Raw genomic sequence first — 24,074 nt, forward strand, 5'->3', positions numbered from 1 at the left:
GTCACCCCCTCAGTCCTGGGGGTCGCCGCCTCAGTGCTGGGGGGGGGTCACCTCCTCAGTTCTGGGGGCCACTTCCTCACTCCTGGGGGCCACCTCCTCACTCCTGAAAGGGTCACCTTCTCAGTCCTGGGGGTCACCTCCTCAGTCCTGGGGGGTCACTTCCTCAGTCCTGAGAGGGTCACCTCTTCAGTCCTAGGGGGTCACCCCCTCAGTCCTGGGGGCCACCTCCTCACTCCTGAGAGGGTCACCTCCTCACTCCTGGGGGGTCACCCCCTCAGTCCTGGGGGCCACCTCCTCACTCCTGAGAGGGTCACCTCCTTACTCCTGGGGGTCACCACCTCACTCCTGAGGGGTCACCTCTTCACTCCTGGGGGTCACCTCACTCCTGGGGGGGGTCACCTCCTCACTCCTGGGGGTCACCTCACTCCTGGGGGCCACCTCCTCACTCCTGGGGGTCACCTCACTCCTGGGGGGTCACCTCCTCACTCCTGGGGGTCACCTCACTCCTGGAGGCCACCTCCTCAGTCCTGGAGGGTCACCTCTCTCCTGGGGGGTCACCTCCTCACTCCTGGGGGTCACCTCACTCCTGGGGGCCACCTCCTCAGTCCTGGAGGGTCACCTCACTCCTGGGGGGTCACCTCCTCACTCCTGGGGGTCATCTCACTCCTGGGAGCCACCTCCTCACTCCTGGGAGTCACCTCACTCCTGGAGGGTCACCTCCTCAGTCCTGCGGCCGACGGGGCAGTGCCCTCATCACTCTGGCTCAGAGTGGCCACCAGGTCTTTCTAGAAGGGCACGGCATCATCAGGAAGATCAGTGCCCCCAGAGGCCACTCTCCCCGCGTGGCCACCCATTCACAAGGTAGAGATGCCACCACCCGTGGGAAGCTGCGCCTCCATCCTGGCTCCAATCTGACCCCGGATGGAACGCGAGGTCAAGCTCACCTTCCCGGCGGCGTTAGGGTGTGCATCGTGCTCCAGCAGCAGCTCTGCCATGCGCACCTTCCCGTACTTGGCTGCCACGTGGAGAGGGGTAAATCCTTTCTGAGGAGAAACACTGGCTCTCAGAAGCCTGGGAGCCTCCGCTGTCCTCCCCAGGGAAAGGGTCTGCATGCGGCCAAGGAGGCGCCCACCCCGGCTGGCACAGAGATGCAGGAAAAGGCACGGAATGGGCGGTCCCTCTTAGACACCCCGGACTGGCAACCAGTCCTCTTGTGACGGAGTCAGACTGCTTGTGCTGTTATTTGACAGCCAGTGAGCTGAAGGCCGGGGCTGGACCGTCATCCTTCTCTCATTCCAGAACCCACCTGGATTGTTCAGGGCAGACCCTGAGACATTCCATGATGAACGGATGAAGGCTGGGTGGGTGGATGAGAAACTACAGTTCAAGGCAACACAGGGGCGGGACGGCCCTCCCCAGCCTGGGACCCAGCGGAGACCAGCCTGCTGCTTCTGGACCACAGGAGGAGCAAGGCCATACCTTCGTCATGCACGTCTGGGACGCCTCCTTTTCCAGAAGGGCCAGCGCCGTCTCCACGTGGCCCTCTCGGGCCGCGATGTGCAGAGGGGTGTGCCCGGCAGTGGTGGCCAGGTTGGGGTTGGCATTATTTTCTAGCAGGAGCTTCACCATGTTTGTGTGGCCAATGCGAGCTGCACAGTGAAGTGGGGTCTGGTCATCCTGGAACCCAGAGTGAAAACAAAGAACAGGATACTAAGGTTACTTAACCCAACTCTTCATTTTACACAGCAGGCAGGTGAGGCCCAGAGAAGTTAAGTGACTTTCTCAAAGCCACACAGCTAGTAAGAGGAAGAGCTGAGATTCAAGGCTCCAAGTTACAGAAACCAGTATGTTCTTTCTCATTTAATCCTTTTAACTCTCATTTAGTCCTATAACAACATTTCAAGTGAGTTCTTATTCCTAATTTGCCTAAAGACTTAGCCTTCCCATCTGTAAAATGGGAATAATGGTATTGACCTCATAGGGCTGTGGTTAGGATCAAGCAGACTGCATATACAAGAAGTCTCACACCGAGAATGGTGGAATCAAGACTGCCAGGAGAAATATCAATAATCTCAGATATGCAGATGACACCACCCTTATGGCAGAAAGCAAAGAGGAACTAAAAAGCCTCTTGATGAAAGTGAAAGAGGAGAGTGAAAAAGTTGGCTTAAAACTTTAACTTTCAGAAAACTAAGATCATGGCATCTGGTCCCATCACTTCATGGCAAATAGATGGGGAAACAGTGGGAGACTTTATTTTGGGGGGCTCCAAAATCACTGTAGATGGTGACTGCAACCATGAAATTAAATGATGCTTGCTTCTTGGAAGAAAAGTTATGACCAACCTAGACAGCATATTAAAAAGCAGAGACATTACTTTACCAACAAAGGTCCATCTAGTCGAAACTATGGTTTTTCCAGTAGTCATGTATGGATGTGAGAGTTGGACCATAAAGAAAGCTGAGCACCAAAGAATTGATGCTTTTACTGTGGTGTTGGAGAAGATTCTTGAGAGTCCCTTGGACAGCAAGGAGATCCAACCCAGTCCATCCTAAAGGAAATCAGTCCTGAATATTCACTGGAAGGAGTGGCGCTGAAGTGGAAACCATTGGAAAAGACCCTGATGCTGGGAAAGATTGAAGGTGGGAGAAGGGGACGACAGAGGATGAGATGGTTGGATGGCATCACCAACTTGATGGACATGAGTTTGAGTCAGCTCCAGGAGGTGGTGATGGACAGGGAAGCCTGGTGTGCTGCAGTCCATGGGGTCACAAAGAGTCAGAGGGGACTGAGCGACTGAGCGGAACTGAACTAATCCATTGTGGTTTTTCTCACAGGCAGACCTCAGAGACATTGTGGGTTTGGCCCCAGACCACGGCAATAAAATGGGTATCACAGTAAAGCGAATCACAGATTTTTTTTGGTTTCCCAGTGCTTATAAAATTATTTTTATATGATATTATTCTCTGTTATGTGTGCAGTGGCATTATGTCCAAATATATATATATTTTTTTAATTGAAAAATACTTCATTGCTAGAAAAATGCTAACTGCTTGACAACCTGGGTTGCCACAAACCTTCAACCAGTAAAAAACACATGATTTGCAAAGTGCACTAAAGCAAAGGGCAATTAAACCAGGGTGTCTGTCCTGTCTGAGTGTCTGCTTGTCTTTCTGCCTGAAGGCTTCCCTGGTTTTCTCTATGCCAAGGGTGATGGAGGGTCAGAACTGGAAAGGGCAAGATGACTTTTCATCCCCTGTCCCCCGCTGCTCCCCGTTTCCCCCTGAAACAGAAGCAGTCGGTGGGCCAGATCTCTGTTATTGGGCCCAGGGGTGGGGGTTCTGTCACACGGTCCAAACCCAGACCGCAGTCCTGACACTCAACAGCACCTCTGTGGCCTGTGCAGGAGGGACGTCTGATGGTCAGCAGCAATTCCTCCCCTTGGCTCACTCAGTCCCTCCGAGACGTCTGTTACCACCAGGGGGAGTCTTTTGTTTTCAGATTAAGTAATTCCTGATTTTCACCAGCAACACTTCCTTGAAAAAGTGACTTCTCTTCTGATACTATGACTGTAACCACCATGCATCCTTTCAGCTCCAAAACACTGCTCACTGGCCTTTTGTTTTCCTAAAGAAACAGCTCTGATGCCAGCACATGTCTGGCCCTCTCAGAAGCCCTGCAAAACAGGACCTGAGCGTTGGGTGCAACCATGTGGGCGGGGCAGGGAATCTCGGCCCCATGAGCCCTGCAGCCCGGCCTCGGAGCTCCTCCTGCACTTTAAGGCTCATGTCCAGGACCGCTGCTGCCTCCTGAACCCACCTTGGCCTTGGCGTTGACTTTGGCTTTGTTCTGGAGCAAATATTTGGCCACTTCCGTGTGCCCTGCTCTGGCTGCCATATGTAGCGGGGTCTCCACTTTCTGGAAAACAACAAAATTAGAGAAGTGTTAGCTTGCGCCGGGTTTCTAATAGGGCACACACAGAGGTCCATGGTGCCAGTTTGGGGGCTTTTCACCCAAGAGGTGGAGTTGCCCCAGCAAGCAACATCAGCCTTTAGCCTGGGGTGTGGGTGTCTGTGTGTGTGACTGTGTGTGTGTGTATGTGCACACAAGATACACTTAAAAGTAAGCCCCAGAGCAAAGGAATGTTTATAATGCACATATATTCCCAAAATAACACAGAAGTTTCCAAATTATTGTCTAAAATAAAATCCCAAGACTTACAGACATGTAACAAGTTTCACTGAGATACAGACATTCTCCCCAGGTCAGAAGTCCCTGCTATTCTGAGATTTCTGCCTCTGTCCGGGAGAGGAGAGCTTGGGCTCCTCTGAGCCCTCGGTCCCCAGCAAGGGCGGGCTCTGCCCACGGACTCACCACGTTGGAGACGTTGGGCGATGCTTCCCGCTGCAGCAGGCTCTTCACGATGGGCAGGTGCCCCATGAAGGAGGCCACGTGGAGAGGTGTCAGGCCAGACTGGAACAGACCAGAAGGGAGTGAGACAGGAGCCCTCCCTGTTCCTCCAGAGACACAGCCAGAGGGAGCTTAGGCTTTCCTGCCTCTAGGTGTTTTGGAACAGTTTTCCCAAGAAAGAGAGTTCAAGGAAATGGGTCTGCTTCCAGGAAATGGGGTGGGGGATGGGGGAAATCCCATTGCAGGGTGATTCCACAAATATTCACAACTCAGAATATTGCATCTGACCTTTGACAGCTCCCTGAGCTCTGACACAAGCTCTGGGTCTTATCCATCCCTGATTTATTCTTTTAGAGTTCTAGACTAGTACACGTGTGGACAAGGGCACACACAGACGCAGCCACAAAGGACACCTCTGAAGATGGCTATTAGAAGAAGACCCTCGGGGACTCTTGGCTCGCCCACGGGGTTCCCCTTACCTCTGTGACCGCGTCGATGGAGGCCCCCATCTTCAGCAGCAGCTCCATGACACGGATGTGGTTCTTCTTACAGGCGATGTGCAAGGGGGTAAAGCCATTCTGCAGCCCCACACAAAGGGAGACGGATGAGCAGGGGCTTACCCGCGAGCCCAGGGAACACCCCGACCACCTCGCTGATAAGAAGGCGGCCTCGGGCCCAGCCCATCAGTGGTTCCCACAAACCGGAAGAGGCAGGCGGTGTGCCCCATGCACCGGGCATGGTCCTGAACATGTTGTCTGCACAGCTTTTTTTTTTTTTAATTTGGTCGTGTTTTTGGATGCACTGAAAGAGCCTGCTGTTTAAAGTTTCCTTACTCTTCGGAAGGAAAGTTATGACCAACCTAGATAGCATATTGAAAAGCAGAGACATTACTTTGCCAACAAAGGTCCGTCTAGTCAAGGCTATGGTTTTTCCTGTGGTCATGTGTGGATGTGAGAGTTGGACTGTGAAGAAGGCTGAGCGCCGAAGAATTGATGCTTTTGAACTGTGGTGTTGGAGAAGACTCTTGAGAGTCCCTTGGACTGCAAGGAGATCCAACCAGTCCATTCTGAAGGAGATCAGCCCTGGGATTTCTTTGGAAGGAATGATGCTAAAGTTGAAACTCCAGTACTTTGGCCACCTCATGCGAAGAGCTGACTCATTGGAAAAGACTCTGATGCTGGGAGGGACTGGGGGCAGGAGGAGAAGGGGACGACAGAGGATGAGATGGCTGGATGGCATCACTGACTCGATGGATATGAGTCTGAGTGAACTCCGGGAGTTGCTGATGGACAGGGAGGCCTGGCGTGCTGCGATTCATGGGGTCGCAAAGAGTCGGACATGACTGAGTGACTGAACTGAACTGAACTAAGGGGAAATTTACAATGAAGAGAACTTCTGTGAAGCACATCACATTCCCTCGTCCCTGGAACCGCTGATCAGCTTTTGGTCAAATGATTCCTGTACCTCATCCTTACTGTAACATGTTACGTGTGTTAGTTGCTCAGTCGTGTCCGATTCTTTGCGACCCCATGGATTATAACCCGCCAGGCTCCTCTGTCCATGGGATTCTCCAGGCAAGAATACTGGAGTGGGTTGCCATGCCCTGCTCCAGGGGATCTTCCCGACCCGGGGATCAAATCCAGATCTCCTGCACTGCAGGCAGACTCTTTACTATGTGAGCAGGAAATACTAGGATATAAATTCCGCAAGGGGAGGGATTTCTGTTTCCTTGGCTTTGTCTCTCTGCTTATTTTTTCAGTGCTTTAGCAGTTCTCAAGGTTATCCACCCCTATCCATTCATGGATAAGGTTGGGGGAGGGGAGTTTGTCTCAACCATTCCCAACCACAGGAATATTTGTGAATATCTAGGTGTTGGAGAGGACTCTTGAGAGTCCCTTGGACTGCAAGGAGATCCAACCAGTCCATCCTAAAGGAGATCAGTCCAGGGTGTTCTTTGGGAGGACCGATGCTAAAGCTGAAATTCCAATACTTTGACCACCTGATGTGAAGAGTTGACTCACTGGAAAAGACCCTGATGCTGGGAGGGATTGGGGGCAGGAGGAGAAGGGGACGACAGAGGATGAGATGGTTGGATGGCATCATCGACTCGATGGACATGGGTTTGGGTGGACTCTGGGAGTTGGTGATGGACAGGGAGGCCTGGTGTGCTGCGGTTCATGGGATCACAAAGAGTCGGACATGATTGAGCAGTTGAACTTAACTGAACCGAGAGATATTTTTGATTGTCATCACTAGGGGAGGAGTGCTGTCAGTGCCTAGCGGCTGGAGACGGGATGCTGCTAAATAGCCTACCATTCACGGGCCAGTCTCCACACAACAAAGAATCCTGTTCGTGCTCAGTTGCTTCAGTCGTGTCTGACTCTTTGCAACTCCATGGACTGTAGCCCACGAGGCCCCTCTGTCCATGGGATTCTCCAGGCAAGATTACTGGAGTGGGTTGCCATGCCCTCCTCCAGGGGATCTTCCTGACCAAGGGATTAAATCCACGGCTCCTGCCTCTCCTACTTTGCAGGCAGATTCTTTATCACTGAGCCACTGGGGAAGCCCAGTGTTATGTGGGCTACAGCTAAGAATATCGGGTCCCCAACGTCAGTAGGGCTGAAGTCAAAAAACCCTGACTGCTCCAGACAATGCCCGGCTGGAGGGAGAGCTCAGGGGAAGCTTTCTGAATGAATGAATCAAGAGTGGATGAGCCATCCTTGTGGCCCTGGAAGCTGTCCTGTCTTCTAGATTCTCCTCCTCTGGGAAGGGGCAGAGAGGGGATGAGGGCCATGGGCAGGCTCTGTGCAGCGCTCCGGCCCCTCCAGGAACTTCCCAGGGAGCTCTCGGCCTGGGGCAAGGGAAGAGGAGCCACGATCCCAGCAGGGAATTTGCTTTAGGCTTGAGCTCCCCTCTGCTCAAGCCCCACAAGCACTGTGTGTGCCCCTTGGCCTGTTATGGGGGCTCGGTCATGAGGTGCAGGAACATGGCAGGCAGGGAGGTCATGGCTGCCTGGCCCCTGGCCTTGGGACCCCAGCCCTCCGCCTGCCCGGAGTCTCCAGGGTGGAGACTCAGCCCTGCAGTTCTGGCCCTCACCTCTCTGGCCCCTGCTCGCCAGCCTCCCACTCACCAGGGCTCTGGAGTTGGGTTTGGCCCCTTTATCCAGAAGCACCTTGGCCACCCTGTGGTGGCCGCAGTGGGCGGCCACGTGGAGAGGGGTCAGATGATCCAGGGTGATGTCATCAATCTCTGCGTTGTATTGCAATAGGAGTCGGACACAGTCGAGGTGGTCTCCCTGAGCCGCCATATGGATCGGGGACAGGCCATTCTGGTGAAGAGGGAAAGCAAGCAATTGCAAAGGAAATGAACACGGACATTCAGGGCACCGAGTCCAACCTCGCTTCCCGTCTCCTCCCTAGCTGCAGTGTCTCCACATGGCTCTTGAGTGAGCCTGGTTTGTTCTGGCCTCCACACTCCTGCTGGTCTCGGATAGCAAACCTTCCCCTTCCCACTCGGCCAAATCCTCCAGGCCTGGAGGTGGTGTACACAGCACTGGGGCAGCCTGACAGCTTTAGCCCCACCCAGGAAGATTAAGACCTCATATTGGAACTGAGGGCCTTCTAACCCTGAAAGGACTTTGAGAACAACTATTTGGTTTCTTTTTAACATCATCCAGTCCACCCCAGGCTCTGAAGACTCCCTGAGCGCTCAGTTTCTGTCTTTTCTGGAGCTCGGGTAAAAGAGACGAGGCCAGATCTAGAGCTGAACAGACAAATGACAGCCTGAGGCTCAAAGCTGGCCCACTGCCTGTGCTTGTCAGTAAAGTTTTATTAGAACAGGGCGGCTTGTTTACACATTAGCCAGGGCTGCTTTCCCACTCCAGTGACGGACTTGAATCATTGTGACCTTGACCATGGCCTGCAAAGCCTAGAAGTATTTAATATCTGGCTCTTCAGAGAGAAAGTTAGCCAACCTTGATCTAGATAATAGAGCTGAGTGCCTCCCATGTGCCAGGCACTGGGGCCAACATTGCATACAGTGGCGAGGTTAGCGGTAGTAGCCTGTCTGTTTCTCAGAAATGGGATTCTACTCCGGGTCGGCCTGACCTGCAGCCCATGCCTAAAAGATGCTCTTCGCAGAAAGGAAGCCCACACCTTGGTTTTGGCTTGGATGGGTGCCCCGTGGTCCAGCAGGATCTCTGAGATTCGCAGGTGCCCATTCCGAGCTGCACAGTGGAGAGGTGTCAATTCATCCTTTAAAAGACAGTCAAAAAGAGAAAGCCCCAGAGGCGCCCATCAGAGGCTGCTGGAGAGAGCATCATCCCAGCCGGAGGGGCACATCGAGTCCTTAAGGATTAGCTCGATGGAGCTGTCTGGTCTCCAGCTGCCCCTGCGGGCTGCTCTAGAGGCTGGACGCCCTCCCCCCAGCTGGCCACGGAGAGCCCACCTCCCGGAGTGGGGACCTGGCAGGTAGCACGCCCTCCCCTGGCCTCGGTGTGCAGCTTGCTGGCACCCACCTTGGTCCTTGTTTCTATTTGGGCCCCGCGGTCCAGCAGGAGCCGCACCATGATCACGTTCCCCCTGCGGGAGGCGATGTGCAGCGGCGTGATGCCGTTCTGGAAGGACGGACAGACTGTCAGGACATGCATCCTCCTGGGGGGAGGAGCAGCTGCCCCGCGGCCCCCACCCCGGTGCCCCTACCCCAAGACAGGCAGCCAGCCTGAGCCCACTGCTAGGACTCTTCTTGCTAAGAAAGATTTCCAAGCCTCTAAGGACAGGCCAGCATTGTGGTTCATCCCCGCAAGCTAGCAGAGCTGGGTCTCCCAGGGAGTCAACAACACGGGCTGGCTGCAATCTCTTAGAAACCCACCCGCTGGGAGCCTTAACAGACTCCAGGCTGTCCCACCTGCAATGTGAGGATGTCCTCGGTGCCACGAGAGGTGGGGGCACTGGATTCTAGACCCTCAGCCACCGCACGTGTGTGGGCACCCCCACCCCCACCCCTGAGAGCCTCACCTGGGGTGTGAAGTTGACGCTGGCTCCGCGGTTGAGGAGCAGCTGGGCTACGTTGAGGTTCTCGTAATGAGCTGCGATGTGGAGGGGGGTGAATCCCGTCTGGGGCACAAAAGAGCACAAGCAGCATTGTACTGCGTGCATTGTCATTTCTACCCAGGATCAGCCCAGGCTCCGAAAAGCTGGCAGGACCAGAGGACCCCACACGTGGGCAGATTGGAGCGAAGGGGTCATCAGACATCCCACAGCAAGTTACATCCAAAAGTGAGGTGCTGCCTGTAGGGGGCGCCCAGTCTCTGGATTCACATGGACAAACCACAGACCAGGGTCACCTCCAGCCCTTCAGACGGGGCCCAATCCTCTGAACGGCTGCTTCTGAAGAGATTTTCATGAATGAGAGAAGCGTTATGGGGTTATGACTTTAATCCTCGGGACAGTTTCAGCCGCTGCAGGGCTGCGATGACTCAGCTGGGTGGGCGAGGCAGACCTCTGACCTTTGGTGTGTCCCTTACCATTATTCTGTTCCTGACCTTGCCCCACGAGTAATAACCTAGGTAGAGTTTTCCAGATGGAACCCCATGACTTCGGGGTGGGGGGTGGCGGGGGGTGCTGCATGACTGACTTGGTGCAAATACATCATCTCCCCTGGGAGGGAGACATTTACAGCCTAAACTTACAGACGGTGTGAACATCGAACAGCGTGGGCAGATGGCGGGCTGGCCAGGCCCCCAGGAGCCGCTCCAGGGTCCCCTCTCCCTGTGGGGACGCCCACCTCCCTCTACCAGGGGATGGCTGGGGAATGGGCTGGAATACAATTCTAACACCACCAGGGGTCAGGCGCTGGATTCCAAGCCCTACTCTGGTCAGACACCCCTCCTGTCTCTCCGGGACGCTGCTCTGAATGACCCAGCACGTGTTTCTCCGCGTTGCCGGGAGATTTAAAGTGTGGCGCTAGTGTGGCTGCTGCGAATGGCGGGCGTGGCGCGGCTTGCTCGGGGTGCACACTGGGGCTTCTCTGGTCTGGGCTGGTCCCAGGGAACTAGCGGGGAATGCGTGGGGCCCCCGAGGCCTCCCAACCAGGGCCCCAGCGTGCTCCCAGCCCCGCCGGGCGCCTCACCTTGGAAAGCACGTCGGGGTTGGGGTCGTTCTGCAGCAGCACGGCGGCCGTCCGCGTGTCGTCGTTGCGGGCTGCGATGTGCAGGGCGGGCAGGCGCACCTTGCCTTTCGTGCCGTAGTTGATGAGATGTGCCACTACGTTCTCGTGGCCCTGCTGCAGGGCCACGGCCAGCGGGGTGAAGCCGTCCTGGGGGGCAGAGGAGAGACTCCTGTGTGCTGACCGACCTGACCGCTCCGTCCTTAGGGCGGGACCTGCGCTTCAGCGCTCAGGGCCCTTGCCCTCGGCCTGGGAGCGCCTCCCTCCTCCACGTCCTGCAAGCTCAGCTTAGTCGCCGCCTCCTCCCTAATGCCTTCCTTGGCTCCACTTGCATTCTCTGCCATCTCACAGCACGTGCGATAATTCTCCTATAGCACTTAATTTTTCCTTTATGACTTGTTCCGAGCTCTTTTACTGAGCGCTGTACTGCCCTGTCTCTCTGCCTCCCTCCCTCTCACGTCATCACCCCGTGTCAGGACAGGGCCCTGGACGGATGGCCGACAATCAGGCCTTCATTCATTTCACAAAGATTACTGAACACCTACCAAACGCTGGAAACCACAGCAGGCACCGAGGTTTCAATTCTGAGCTACTGCTATTAAGCTCCTCGGTGTGTACCGGGGCACAGGGCCCCCTTGAACTGGCGAAGCAGAATGAAAACATCCATCTAATCATTGAGTCGTCTGATGCTCAGAGTCAAGAGAAGCTTTGGTTTCGTCTACTCCGATTCCATCATTTCACCAGTGACAAAACTCAGGGTCAAGTGACTTGTCCAAAGGTGTTTGTGGGCTCAGAGCAAGATGTTTATACTTCTTATAAAGGTCCGAGGCACACCTGTCACCCACATGCACGCATGCCCCCCACCCCTGCCCAGCCTCCAGTGTTGGTCACAGTGGGAGTGACAGATTCACCCCTGCGGTAATTTCTCTGGTACGTGTCTGGGCATCCCACAACACCTGTGACTTTGTCTCTCAGCTCCTTGCAGGGTCTGACAGTGCCCTGGATGCTCATCACGACAGAGGATGCATCCCAAGCCATGTCCCAGGAACCCATGCCCCTGTGACCCTATCCTCCCCCCAAGACATGTTCAGCCATGAGGCCACATCCCCAAGGTACTTACTTCTGTGGCTACATTCTGATTAGCTCCGTTTTCCAGCAAAAATTTAACCACCTCCAAGTGATTCTCTTGTGCTGCCATGTACAGGGGGGTAAAGCCTTTCTGTAAACCAAGAGGAAAAGCCATTGGAATCCAGCCATGTCACTGCTGCTGCTAAGTCGCTTTAGTCGTGTCTGACTCTGTGCGACCCCATAGACGGCAGCCCACCAGGCTCGCCCATCCCTGGGATTCTCCAGGCAAGAACACTGGAGTGGGTTACCATTTCCTTCTCCAATGCATGAAAGTGAAAAGTGAAAGTGAAGTCGCTCAGTCCTGTCCGGCTCTTAGCAACCCCATGGACTGATGGTGCTAAAACCGGTGCAAAATCCTCCAAACTGAAGGACGGCTCTTCCAATATCCTGTTTCCACCCAGCCCTGGGGGCAGCATTCCCACCTGTGTCTCCAGCTGTCAAAACTCATGACACTTTGCAGTGGCGAAGCGGGGTTACTGCAAAAGGCCTCCAGGTGGGGTGACCCTCCCCAGAAGTCTGCTTCTGCCCCTCCCAGAATGGTCAGCCTCTTCTGTGCACACACACGGCCCACTAATTTCACTCCCTTCTTCACACTCCCCCCCACCCCGCCATAATGCCTCTCCATACATAGACGAGACACAGCTAAACAAGACATATTATTCAACTCCAGGAACAGGGTCCACAATGACCCAGCCCACCGTGCTCAGAATGCCCACTGAAGCAGGAAAAGGCAAGAAAGCGTTTGGAGATGCCTGAATACACACGGACTTGGCCACACAGTGTGTGTACCCCCCTCCACTCCCCGGGGTGAAGCGGATGGGCAGCCCCACCAGCCCCCGGGGCCCGAGCATCACCTGTGACTGGGCGTTGACGTTGGCGCCATAGTTGACGAGCTCCCGGACCACCTCGTCCTGACCCGCCAGGGCCGCGATGTGCAGCGCCGTGTTCCCCTTCTGCAACACAGGGGCGGACAGGAGGTTCCCGGGGCCTGCCGCAGCTGGGGGAAACATGCGCCAGCCCCGGGCAGGCAGCAGGCTTCCTTTGTGGCCCCAGGGGGCACACAGCATACACTCCTGTGCCTGACCCACCAGACCTCGTGAGCGGCACCGGAAGCCCGGGGAGGGAAATGCTTCCTGTCCTCCTGAAAAAACAATGCTCTGGAATAAGAGCGCCTCCTTCTCAGCTGATCGGCTGCATGCAGGCTCAGGGTCCCATCATCAGCGGAGACCCGCTGAAGCACTGCCAGGCAAGCCGGCTCCTTGGATGACCAGCTACTCGCAGGCTGTGGCTCTGCAGGATGGCATGGAGCCCCATGAGGCCCGGGACAAAGGAGGCTGCAGATCCCGTGGGACAGCACCCTGTGCCATGACGGTAACACCCACCGACCAGAGGCTGGACCAGAGCGGGCAGGGGATGAGGGGTGAAGCATCAGGCAGAAGCGGGAGGGTTGCTGCTGTTTAGTCGCCTATGCTATGCTATGCTAAGTCACTTCAGTCGTGTCCGACTCTGTGCGACCCCATAGAAGGCAGCCCACCAGGCTCCGCTGTCCCTGGGATTCTCCAGGCAAGAACACTGGAGTGGGTTGCCATTTCCTTCTCCAATGCATGAAAGAGAAAAGTGAAAGTGAAGTTGCTCAGTCGTGTCTGACTCTTAGCGACCCCACGGACTGCAGCCCACCAGGCTCCCCCGTCCATGGGATTTTCCAGACAAGGGTACTGGAGTGGGTTGCCATGCCCTCCTCCAGGGGATCTTCCCAACCCAGGGATTGAACCTGCATCTCCTGCCTTACTGGCAGATTCTTTAACGCTGAGCCACCAGGGGAAGCCCGTCGACATAGGTGAAGGGGTGGGGAAGGTAATAAAACGGACTATGTAACATATATGAAGAGAATAAAAAATACGGAATTAGTGTGTGTGTGTCGGGGGGGCGGGGAATAAACAAAATAAAATCTGGCAACAGAAAATCCAAACAAAAAATATGAATAATAAAATACCGTGAGTCAGAGATCAGCAGGCAAGAGAGGAGAGAGAGTCCTTTCTCAGAAGGAACGCTAGACGAAAGTGAGGGTCACAGCTGTTTCAAAGTCAGCTTTTCAGAAGGCTGCCTGTCTCCACTTCATTTAGTTGTTTCTCTGGGGTTTTATCTCGTCCCAAAAACCCGGGGCGTAACTTTCTGCTTTTTCACACTGATTAACTTTCTGTAACGTGGTTTGGTTTTAGTCATTATGGGACTGTGATTCTTTCTTGCTTCTTCTGTCTGCCCTGTGATGGAGGAGACTGAGGCTTGTGTAAGCTTCCTGATGGGAGGGACTGGTTAAAGTAAACTTTTTAAAAGCTGAGAACTGAGAGCAGAGACTAGGAAGCCAGGTTCTGAGAAGGTGGGGGGACAGGCAGGGTTTCTTGTCTGGCTCCGTCCTGGGTGTATGTAACTGCACTTTCTGCACAGGCTCGGGTCCTGTAGGCGTCGTTTGTTTCCAGGACGCCGCCTCCCTGCCTGGCTCCTCCCTGCTTCTCTGTGAAGTCCCTCTCGCCCACGTGACTCCAAGGGCACCCCTGCTCCAGGAGCCGCAGGCACTTGACAACGTCCATCAAATAAGGACCACAGCTGCACCCATCTGGCCCTCTGCTACGTGAGGAGCAGAGATTTCTCACGACCTCACTTTTTCTAGTTCAGGCGGCATATCAGCTCAGTTCAGTCGCTCAGCCATGTCCAACTCTCTGCGACCCCATGGACTGCAGCACGCCAGGCTTCCCTGTCCAACACCAACTCCTGGAGCTTGCTCACACTCATGTCCATCAATGATGACATCATCGAGTCGGTGATGCGGCATATGGTTTTTTTTTTTAATAATTATTTTTATTTGACTGCGCTGCATCTTAGTTGCAGTATGTGGGATCTAGATCCCTGGCCAGGGATTGAACCTGGGCCCCCTGCATTGAGAACACAGAGACTTAGCCACCGGACCACCAGAGAAGTCCCTTTTTCTTTTTTTGGCATATGGTTTTTAACTATAGTTAGTTTCTAACTAAATTAATCCACTTGCTAATGCATTTTGGGAAACCCACCGAACTGGAATTTCAAATTCGGCCCTGGCGATGGGGCCACTGACCGGTCACTAGGAACCAAGTGCCTCCCCTGGGAGTCTGAGCATCAAATCCAAGCGCCTGGGGGGTGAGGGGCCCCCACGGGTCACTGCTGCCCCAGAGCCTCAGGGCTCAGGTTCTTGTCTCTACCGTGTGACATGATTCAGGAAGGAGTGTCCCCTGGTTACCTCCTGAACTTGTCTTTCTGATTTCTCCTTTTGGATAAGCAAAAGGGTTCTTTCTCAAATATCCATCAGAGAGCAAGAGCCAGAAATGAGTATATAGATGCTAATTTATCATTTTTCTTAGAAGTTCAAAGATCTTACATTTAGAGGCCTTGGCACCTGGGTCTGACTCATTCCCTGTACCGAGAGGAACAGGGTGCTGGCACAAGAACCTTCTCTAGGAATCAGGACTGGGACCTCCAGGCCTCCCCACCTAGAAGGAGGCACGCCGTGTCCATCCAATTATTTGCACAGGCCGAGCACGTGTGTGCCAGGCACCAGGCCAGCTCAGGAGGGGTTATCAAATGTTTCTTTCCATCTGCTCCTTCCTGCCTGACCCACTGCAGCAGGGCTCAACTGTATAAACCCATGTAGAGAAAGCTGGCCAGGGAGGGCTGTCGGGGCCCAGCTGTGGGTCTCAGCCCGTGACATCTTCATGATCTGAGCCGAAGGCAGCCCAGGTTGAGGAAGGGACCCCCCCATCCACACACTTGCACATGCTGCAAGGCTCAGGAGAAAGCTCCCCAGCCTTGGGTTCAGAGTCACAGGGAGATGGGTTTTTCTCTGCCCCTCCCTCGGCGTGAAGGAACATGCCCTCAAAGCAGCAGGAAAAATTACTTAGCTATATTTGGATCCACAAAGACCCAGTTTCTCCATTTCCAGGGAGTCCCAGAGCTCATGCCAGGGTGGGTGGCTGTGGTAGATGCTGAGTGAGGGCGGGGGTAGGGGGGGCGGTCAACGATGTTCGATCACCACCAGCCTGGATGCTCAGCTGGCCTCTGGAGGTGGAGGTGGGAGGCAGGGAACACATTTGCTTCACACTTTTAAAATTTCTAAGCACAGTTTAGGAATCTATATTGGTTTTGGCTTTTCAGTCGTGTCTTTTTTTAATCTTGCTCCTGCTTGCGAGACCCATTACAATTCCCCAATCTGTTGTGATTCTTGCTTTGCCCACGGTTTCAGCTTCACTCTTTTTTTTTTAAACTCCCTCTGTTGGGCCCTCAGAAACCACGCCGGCTTATACCATCTCTATAAATAACAAAGACACACCAAGTGTTCGCTTGCAAAATACCAATCAAAGGGGGAAACTCGGAGCTCGTAAAACGTGCTGGAGCGTACTGTTTCTGCAGCTCCTGGGGGGATGCCAGAGAAAGCACAGCCGCTCCGTCCCCCACAGCCTATCAGACGGCCTTGTGCTTGCAGCCAGGTAGGCGAGAGCATCAGGAGAGAAAGAGCCGCAGACCCTTTACCCACAGAGGAAGCGGGTGGAAACAGCCAGTATCCGTCATTTGTTGTCAGTTGCGAAGCCATATCTGACTCTTTGCAACCCTAAGGACAGTCGCCCACCTGGCTATCCTCCACTATCTCCCAGAGCTTGCTCAAATTCACGTCCATCGAGTCGCTGACGCCATCCAACCACCTCATCCTCTGTCGTCCCCTTCTCCTGCCCTCAATCTATCCCAGCCTCAGGGTCTTTTCCAATAGGTCAGCTCTTTGCATCAGGTGGTCAAGGTGCTGGAGCTCCAGCTTCAGCATCAGTCCTTCCAGTGAATAATCAGTTTGTCATGGGGTTAGAAAATAAAATACGCTGTACACGCTCAGGAAGAGCAAGTCAGTCTATTTCACCCCTGAGATCTCTTCACCTTCGGGAAATGACATGAAAATTACAGACTTCTACCTCAGAGACGATTCTACTTTCATAATATTTTGGTATCTCACTTCATAACCATAAATTATGTCTGTTCTCTACATGTTGTTCTTCTTGTTCTCAGCTCGAGAGGCAGCAAAACGCTTGCTGTGTGAAACAAATCAGCGCTGTGCTCGAGGCCACGTTAAATAAACAGCAAAAGAAAAATAAGACACAGAGGGGACCAGCCAAGGGGAAAAAAAACCCACAGGATGTACGTAACAAAGGAAGGACGTAGGTAACAAAGGACATGGTAAACAGAGGTGATTGTTTGATTTAATGTTGTTTGTCTTTAAACGCTGGCTGAAGGGTGCTGAATAAACAAATAAGATGCATAAGAAATGAAACTGATTTCACAACATGTATAAATGCACTCGCAACATGTATCAATGCATCAATTTCATGGTTGTAGTTTCTGGACTTGAGTCACTGGTGTTTATAATCTACTGCTTTGGGGAGAAGCCTCCTGTTACGAGAGGTGTGATGCCAGCCATGCTCGGAGTAAAAAAGAACTCTGTTCGCTGTTCAAGGGACCCAGTAAAGAGAGCAGATGGGTTTGGAAGTGATCAAGGAGCAAGATCTCGAAATGATCAAGAACCTGCTGGAGAAGAATGAACGGGAGGGATCTGGATTCTTCCGAAGCCCTTACAAATGACATAGTCACCAATACTTATTTCTTTCTATGTAGACATTTTCTATACAGTACCATGTTTAACTTTCATACCAATCCTGCAACTGACTATGAGAATCCCCATTTTAAAGATGCATAAACTAAGGCCTCTCACTGGCTGAGTCACTCGCTTAAGGTCACAGAGTACAAAGCACCTCAGCGAGGATTTGGGCACGAGGCGCTTGCCTGTGGACCTTCCAGTGCTCTCAGCCTGGGACAGCGTGAAGCCACTGGGAGAGGGGTTGTGTTTTTAGGTTTATAGTCTAGTGATGAGGATAAAGTCCCCCCGAATTTTGTGGAAATGGGATCCTGTGCTTTCCAAGTGACTTCAGGGGCTCATAGACCTAGGAAGCAACTGAACGGAGGAGAGACGTTCAGAAGCAGGACTGGGTTTCTGTCATGAAGGACCGGTTTCTTTGGCTTGCGGGTTTGGGGCGACGCGTGAATTTCAGGGGAGAGCTCTGGCTCCCCAAGAGACGTACCTTGGTTGTGGTTTCCAGGATGATCTCTTTGTGCAGAAGTTCAACCACCATCTTCACGTGGCCTTCTTTAGAGGCCAGATGTAAGCCGTTCAACCCATTCTGTGGAGAGCAGAGAGGCAGGGAGGGTGGGGTTAGAGGGTCCATGTGTCCTGAGGCCCCTGCCCCCGAGGGGAAGCGAAAGGGCCGGAAGGGGAGACCCGAGGGACCCCGTAGGGGTGTCTACCCAGGCTCAGGACTGAGCCAGGCTGGCTCCAGAGCAGGGTTTCTGTAGCGAGTCAGATGGAAAGAAAGAGGGTGGTAACAAGCCCCCCACCCTCGGGTGTGAATGAAGTGTGGAAGCTCTCATAAAACCAGCAGCAACCTTGAAATTCACATCTTAGCCGGGCGCAAGCACCACTTAACTGGGATGGTCTAGCTTTAACCCCCTGGTTAATTTTCACAGCAGCAACCAGAAACGGCAAAGCAGCAACACCCGGGTCTCCTAAGCATTTGTAGAGCTAGATGGATGTTTAGTAAAATAATGCATTTTGGAAGAAGGTCATCGGAAAACTAAATACCATCAATCATCTGGCTGTAAGATTTCCTCTACACAAGAGTTAGTATTAAAATAGCCCCTTGGGGGAATTCCCTGGCAGTCCAGCTGCTGGGGCTCCTTGATTTCATTGCCGAGGGTGCAGGTTCAATCCCCGGTCAGGGAACTAAAATCACACAACCCTTCCAGTGTGGCCAAATAATAATAAAATAAAGCCAATAATTTATCTAAAAAATAGTTCTAGGGTATATCATAAGTCTGAGAGAAAAAGTATATGATATCATTTATAAGTGAAATCTAAAAAATAATACAAATGAATCTCTTTTCAAAACAAATAGGCTCACAGACACAGAATAAATGTATGATTAACCAAAGAGGAAGTTGGGGAGGGATAAACTGGGAATGTGGGATTAACAGATACAAAAGACTATACATATAACATAAACAGCTAGGGTTTACTGTACAGCACAGGGGCTATATTCAACATCTTGCAATAACCTATAATGGAAAAGAATCTGAAAATATATGTAAATATATAGGGGTTCCCGGGGTGGTGCTAGTGGTAAAGAACCTGCAAGCCAAAGCAGGAGATATAAGAGATTCAGGTTCCATCCCTGGGTCGGGAAGATCCACTGAAGGAGGGCATGGCAACCCACTCCAGTATTCTCACCTGGAGAATCCCAGGGACAGAGGAGCCTGGAGGGCTACAGTCCATGGGGTCACAGAGTCAGACATGACCGAAGCGACTTAGCACACACTCATGTATAACTGAATCACTTTGGTATATACCCGAAGCTAACACAATGTTGTAAACAACTATACTTCAGTGAAATAAAATAGCCCCTTGGCTACCTTGGCATTTCAAATAGGATCAAAACTTGTCTGACAGTTAAATTTTAGGGGGAAAAAAAAAACAAGCAAACATTTTTCAGGCCCAATCATCAGTCCACAAAAGCAGAACTCCCTCAGTCAGCAGCTGACGCTCCAGCTGCCCCGGTGGAGTTCCTCTGGGTCCTACAGTCAGGAGCCAGTCAGCCCCAGTGGTCCCCCTCTCCCTCTGATTCATTTGCCCTTGCACTCAGATATCTCAAAACTTCCTGGCAAAAGTCGAATTCAAAGGGAGTTACTCAGAGCACAGATAAGTGACTACATGATGGCTGTCAGTTCCAATGCAGAAGGAGATCTCGGTTCCACATAGAGAATGGTTTTCATCAGTCAGTGATCTCCAGCCACCTCCTTCCCCACCAGCAATTCTCCCTTCTTCCCACGTTCCCCTCCCTGTCTCCTCTGCTGCTCAACCCTGTGCTCACACGTCCCCTTTCAGGGGGTGCCCCGGGGCCACCTCGGGCTCTGGCCAGTAAGAAAGACCCTCGCCACAAGGATGGAGGGACTTGGTTCCTGCTGATGTGAGCGGAGGGGTCTCTGGCTCACCCATCTTCAAACACCTCTGCAGCTCCACCTCGGGGTCCCGAAACACCCACTTTCACTTTGCATCCGGGCACCATTTTCAGAAGGTTCCAGTTAAACCACACATATCCTGCCTGGGAGTGGTAGTGTCCCCACCCATGAACAGATGGGTCCTGTTGCTTTGCTAAAACCACAGAGGAGAGTGCTGAGCGATCACTGCAGGCACGCGACACAGGTGCCTCGTGACGGGAGGGGGGACCCGAGAGTAAGGACGTGTATGAGACCGTCTTTACGTCGGGTCTTGGATGCGGCAAATACAACAGGTGCCTTGGGTATCAGAAGACAGCCAAGAGTAGGCTTGAGGGCAGCTCGGGGTTGAAGTACACCAGCCCCCCTCAAATCATCTTGGAAACACAGACTTGCAGAAAAGCAATTTGTCAGGTGACCTGCTAGTGGCCCCAGGAGCCACTCTCCAGCTTTGCATCCTGACTCAGTACTGGGGTGGGTCTTCACGGCAGAAGACCCTCTCCCTCACCAGCACTGTGATCTGCAATCCCGTCTACACACCCAACAGCCACCTAGTCTGGAAGGTTCAGTGTGCTGAGCGCAGGCATGCTGAGCGTGGTTACGCGGGTACTCAGGATCGTGTGTGTGGTCATGGGAATCGCAGTCTGCTCACCGCAGCGGTCTCGGCTGTGGCTGTGCTTGTGCATGGTGGGTGTGTGTGTGTGTGTGTGTGCGCGCGTGCGTGTGTGTGTGTGTGTGTGTGTTGACTGCTAGGGTTTCAGTGGTGCTGTGGGTTGCAATCACCTTCCGGGGGCAGTTACTGGCCCTGAATATGCCTCAAAGCTGGGGAAGTGGCAAGTCTAGAAAGAAAACACTCATGTTTACTGCTAAAGCCCCAGGGTGACTGTCCCTGCTCTTTGGAGCCTCAGGGTCAGTGTACTATCTGCCCGGAGAAGGCCGGTGTCCAGCAGGATGCTGGAGATCTCTGGATCCTGAGGAAACGGAGGCCTGGAACAGTCAAATGCCTGGCTCAGGTCACACAGCCTTTCTAGGGCACCGCCACAGACAGAGCTAACTGATTCCCCAGAAGAAAGGGTTTGCGTTTTTGTTTCTTTTCAACCGGAGGGACTACTATGTCTCTTTTCATAGACGATGAAAGCACGGTTGTCCTTTGTGATTACCAGGCAGCCTAGAGGGACTTCCCAGTCACCGTAAGCATCCCCGTGGGGCTGGCCACGAGCCCTGTAGATGGTCCCCAGGATTTTACTCGTTCGCTGCCCTGGTCCCGAGGAAGCCCCTCTGCTTCCCTCCTTAAGTCACATGCCCCTCCCGAAGCTGCACTCTGGCAGAAGACAAGGATGGTCTAAATAGATCAGCGTCTCCAATACTCTACTCAGCTTCCACCTCAGCTCCTGGTTCAAAGATGTCTTCTTGATGGCTCATTTTTCTCACTTTGTAACCCAGTCACCCTAAGGTACTTTCAAGTCCATTTCTGGGATGATCTGAATGCAGCGCCCTCACCAGGACTCCAGGGTAAGCCCCACATGGCACAGCTATGAGAAGTGTGCAAAAGGCTCCAGAGGTTTGGTCACGGCTGTGACAAACTCCTGTCCCAGCGACCGTCGCTTCAGGCCGAGCACACACTTAATCCGCTTCTGCAGACATTTACTGAGGACCTGTTCCGTGCGTGGCACCGTGCTAGGTGCTAGGGAGGCCTGAAACACAAACCCTGAGTCTCGAAGGACTCAGTTTTGTAGAGAAAAGAGATGCATAGACAAATGAGAAATCATGTGAACAATGCCCCAAATGCAGGTATAGGACCATGTAGCACAGACGAGAAAGGAGTTGCTTGGTTAAAGGGGTCAGAAAGCTTCATGGAGGTCTTTTCAGGGCAGCCTGCACGCAGCCACGGGCGCAAGTCCATTGACAATGGCAACGCGAGTTTGAATTCCAAACCCATGAGCTCAAATTCTAGAAACCATGTCCCCAGCCATTCTCATCAAGCGCCCTCCTCTTTCTTCTGTGAAGCAGCTGAATACAAGGGATGCACAAACCCCCAGACCAACTGCAGCAAGTCTTGTCCAGTAGGTGGGCTCAGCGGGTGGATGACTGCTCACCTCCAGCAGCTGAAGTCACTGAAAGCCTGAAAGTGACTTTACTGCACATGTACACGAAGAAACTTGTACAACTGACTTATTAGAGGCACAGCTAGTCTGTATAGGAGACTACTTTCAGTATTTCAAGAGTGTTTTATGAATAAACACCTCATTTCATACTACCTTTTTATTTCAGCAGATTTGTTATTGCTCAAATACAAAGAGGGGAGGGGTGCAAATTCTGAGAGCTTCTTGTTCTTAGCTGTAACTATGGACAGAGGCGGACTGTAATCTACCACCCCTTTAAAATCAGGATCCGTGTGCTGTATTGGAGTTAAATCAAGGTTCAAGCTGATCAGTTCAGTTCAGTCGTTCAGTCGTGTCCGACTCTTTGCAACTCCACGGACTGCAGCACGCTAGGCCTCCCTGTCCATCACCAACTCCTGGAGCTTGCGAGTTGGTGATGCCATCCAACCATCTCATCCTCTGTCGTCCCCTTCTCCTCCTGCCTTCAATCTTTCCCAGCATCAGGGTCTTTTCTAATGAGTCAGTTTCACATAAGGTGGCCAAATTACTGGAGTTTCAGCTTCAGCATCAGTCCTTCCAATGAATATTCAGGACTGATTTCTTTAAGGATTGACTGGTTGGATTTCCTTGCAGTCCAAGGGACTCTCAAGAGTCTTCTCCAACACCACAGTTCAAAAGCATCAATTCTTCAGTGGTCAGCTTTCTTTATAGTCCAACTCTCACATCCATACATGACTATTAGGAAAACCATAGCTTTGACTAGACGGACCTTTGTCAACAAAGTAATGTCTCTGCTTTTTAATATGCTGTCTAGGTTGGTCATAGCTTTTCTTCCAGGGAGCAAGCGTCTTTTAATTCATGACTACAGTCACTATCTACAGTGATTTTGGAGCCCCCCCTCCCCAAAATAAAGTCTCTCACGCTTTCCATTGTTTCCCCATCTATTTGCCAAGATGTTGGCTACAAGTAAAAGGCTGCTGAATCTTCCTCAAACCTTTGCAGCTGGTCCAGCTAACCTGACAATGACTCCACTCCGTGCCAAATGGCAGACAGGCTACTGAGGGGGACTGTGGGGAGAAATCACCTATTCCTTCACTCAAATAACTGGGTGTAGAAGATAAACAAGAAGGAGATGGAGGGATATTAGAGGAAAAGGTTCAACTAAATTAGAAACTGGGGAGCAAAGCAGCAGCTACTTGTGGCTGTTTTCTAACACGTGCCTTTCTCAGGAAAATGCCAGCTTGCCAATTCCTCTTCTTAAAGACACCTGCTTCCGGGTCTCCACCTACACACACGTTAAACCAACTGATTTTGTTCCACAGCCCTTTCCTGCTCGGTTCTGTTTCTCTTTCATTACTCTTTTCCTTTTTTCCTCCAGTTTCGATCATTTCTATAGACTTATCATCAAGTTCTTGATTCTTTTCTCAGCTGTGTCCAGTCTACTCTTGGGCCTGTTGAATAAATTTCTCATCGCCAAGAAAGTTTTTTTTTTTTTTTAATTTCTAGCATTTCTTACAATCTAGCCCATTTCTTACTGGGCTCTTTCTTATAGTTGGGGCTTCCCTGGTGGCTCAGATGATAAAGAATCTGCCTGTAATACAGGATATGTGGGTTCAAACCCTGGGTTGGGAAGATCCCCTGGAGAAGGAAACAGCAACCCACTCCAGTATTCTTGCCTGAAAAATTCCATGGACAGAGGAGCTTGGCAGGCTACAGTCCACGGGGTCACAAAGACTGCGACAGAGCTGAGCAACTAAGACCTTTCTACAGTTTTCACCCCTCTGCTAAAATTTCCTCTGTTCGTGAATAGTGTCCATTTTCCCTACTGGATCCATATTAAGCACAGTTAAAGTCCATCTGATAGTTCCAACCTCCAGGTCGTCATCTCTGAGTCTGGTTCTGTTGATGGCTTTGTCTATTGACAATGCTTTGTTTTCTCTTACTTTGGGTGCATGTGTGTATAGTAATTTTTAATTGAGTGCCAGACATTATACACAGAAGAACAGTAGAGACTGAAGTAATTTGTGTCTGGAAATGGGCATGCCTCTTCTTCTGAGAAGCTGTTAGCACAGGAGTGGGGGTGGGGGAGCTGGGTCAATGCACTCAGGAGTTGGCCTGCGCCTGGGTGTTTGGTGACTCCTGGCGCACACAGCCTTT

The 24,074-nt window shown here is 52.4% G+C and overlaps 1 protein-coding gene across 9 annotated transcripts in view; it reads right to left on the reverse strand.

Moving 5' to 3' along the window:
• The window catches only part of ANK1 (ankyrin 1), a 242,942-nt gene that overhangs the window by 63,605 nt on the left and 155,263 nt on the right, over positions 1 to 24,074 (reverse strand). For all 9 annotated transcript variants that reach the window (XM_070781480.1, XM_070781476.1, XM_070781479.1 and 6 more), the window contains exons 3-15: positions 17,850 to 17,948; positions 12,558 to 12,656; positions 11,696 to 11,794; positions 10,540 to 10,725; positions 9,426 to 9,524; positions 8,927 to 9,025; positions 8,565 to 8,663; positions 7,541 to 7,738; positions 4,890 to 4,988; positions 4,375 to 4,473; positions 3,820 to 3,918; positions 1,480 to 1,677; positions 945 to 1,043 (exon numbers count right to left, since the gene is read on the reverse strand). In XM_070781480.1, the coding sequence (XP_070637581.1) occupies positions 945 to 1,043; positions 1,480 to 1,677; positions 3,820 to 3,918; positions 4,375 to 4,473; positions 4,890 to 4,988; positions 7,541 to 7,738; positions 8,565 to 8,663; positions 8,927 to 9,025; positions 9,426 to 9,524; positions 10,540 to 10,725; positions 11,696 to 11,794; positions 12,558 to 12,656; positions 17,850 to 17,948 (1,572 nt within the window). The remainder of the gene's footprint in view (positions 1 to 944; positions 1,044 to 1,479; positions 1,678 to 3,819; positions 3,919 to 4,374; positions 4,474 to 4,889; positions 4,989 to 7,540; positions 7,739 to 8,564; positions 8,664 to 8,926; positions 9,026 to 9,425; positions 9,525 to 10,539; positions 10,726 to 11,695; positions 11,795 to 12,557; positions 12,657 to 17,849; positions 17,949 to 24,074) is intronic.

The sequence above is a fragment of the Bos indicus genome, chromosome 27 (genome assembly GCF_029378745.1).
Source record: "Bos indicus isolate NIAB-ARS_2022 breed Sahiwal x Tharparkar chromosome 27, NIAB-ARS_B.indTharparkar_mat_pri_1.0, whole genome shotgun sequence".
Classification (NCBI taxonomy): Eukaryota; Metazoa; Chordata; class Mammalia; order Artiodactyla; family Bovidae; genus Bos; species Bos indicus.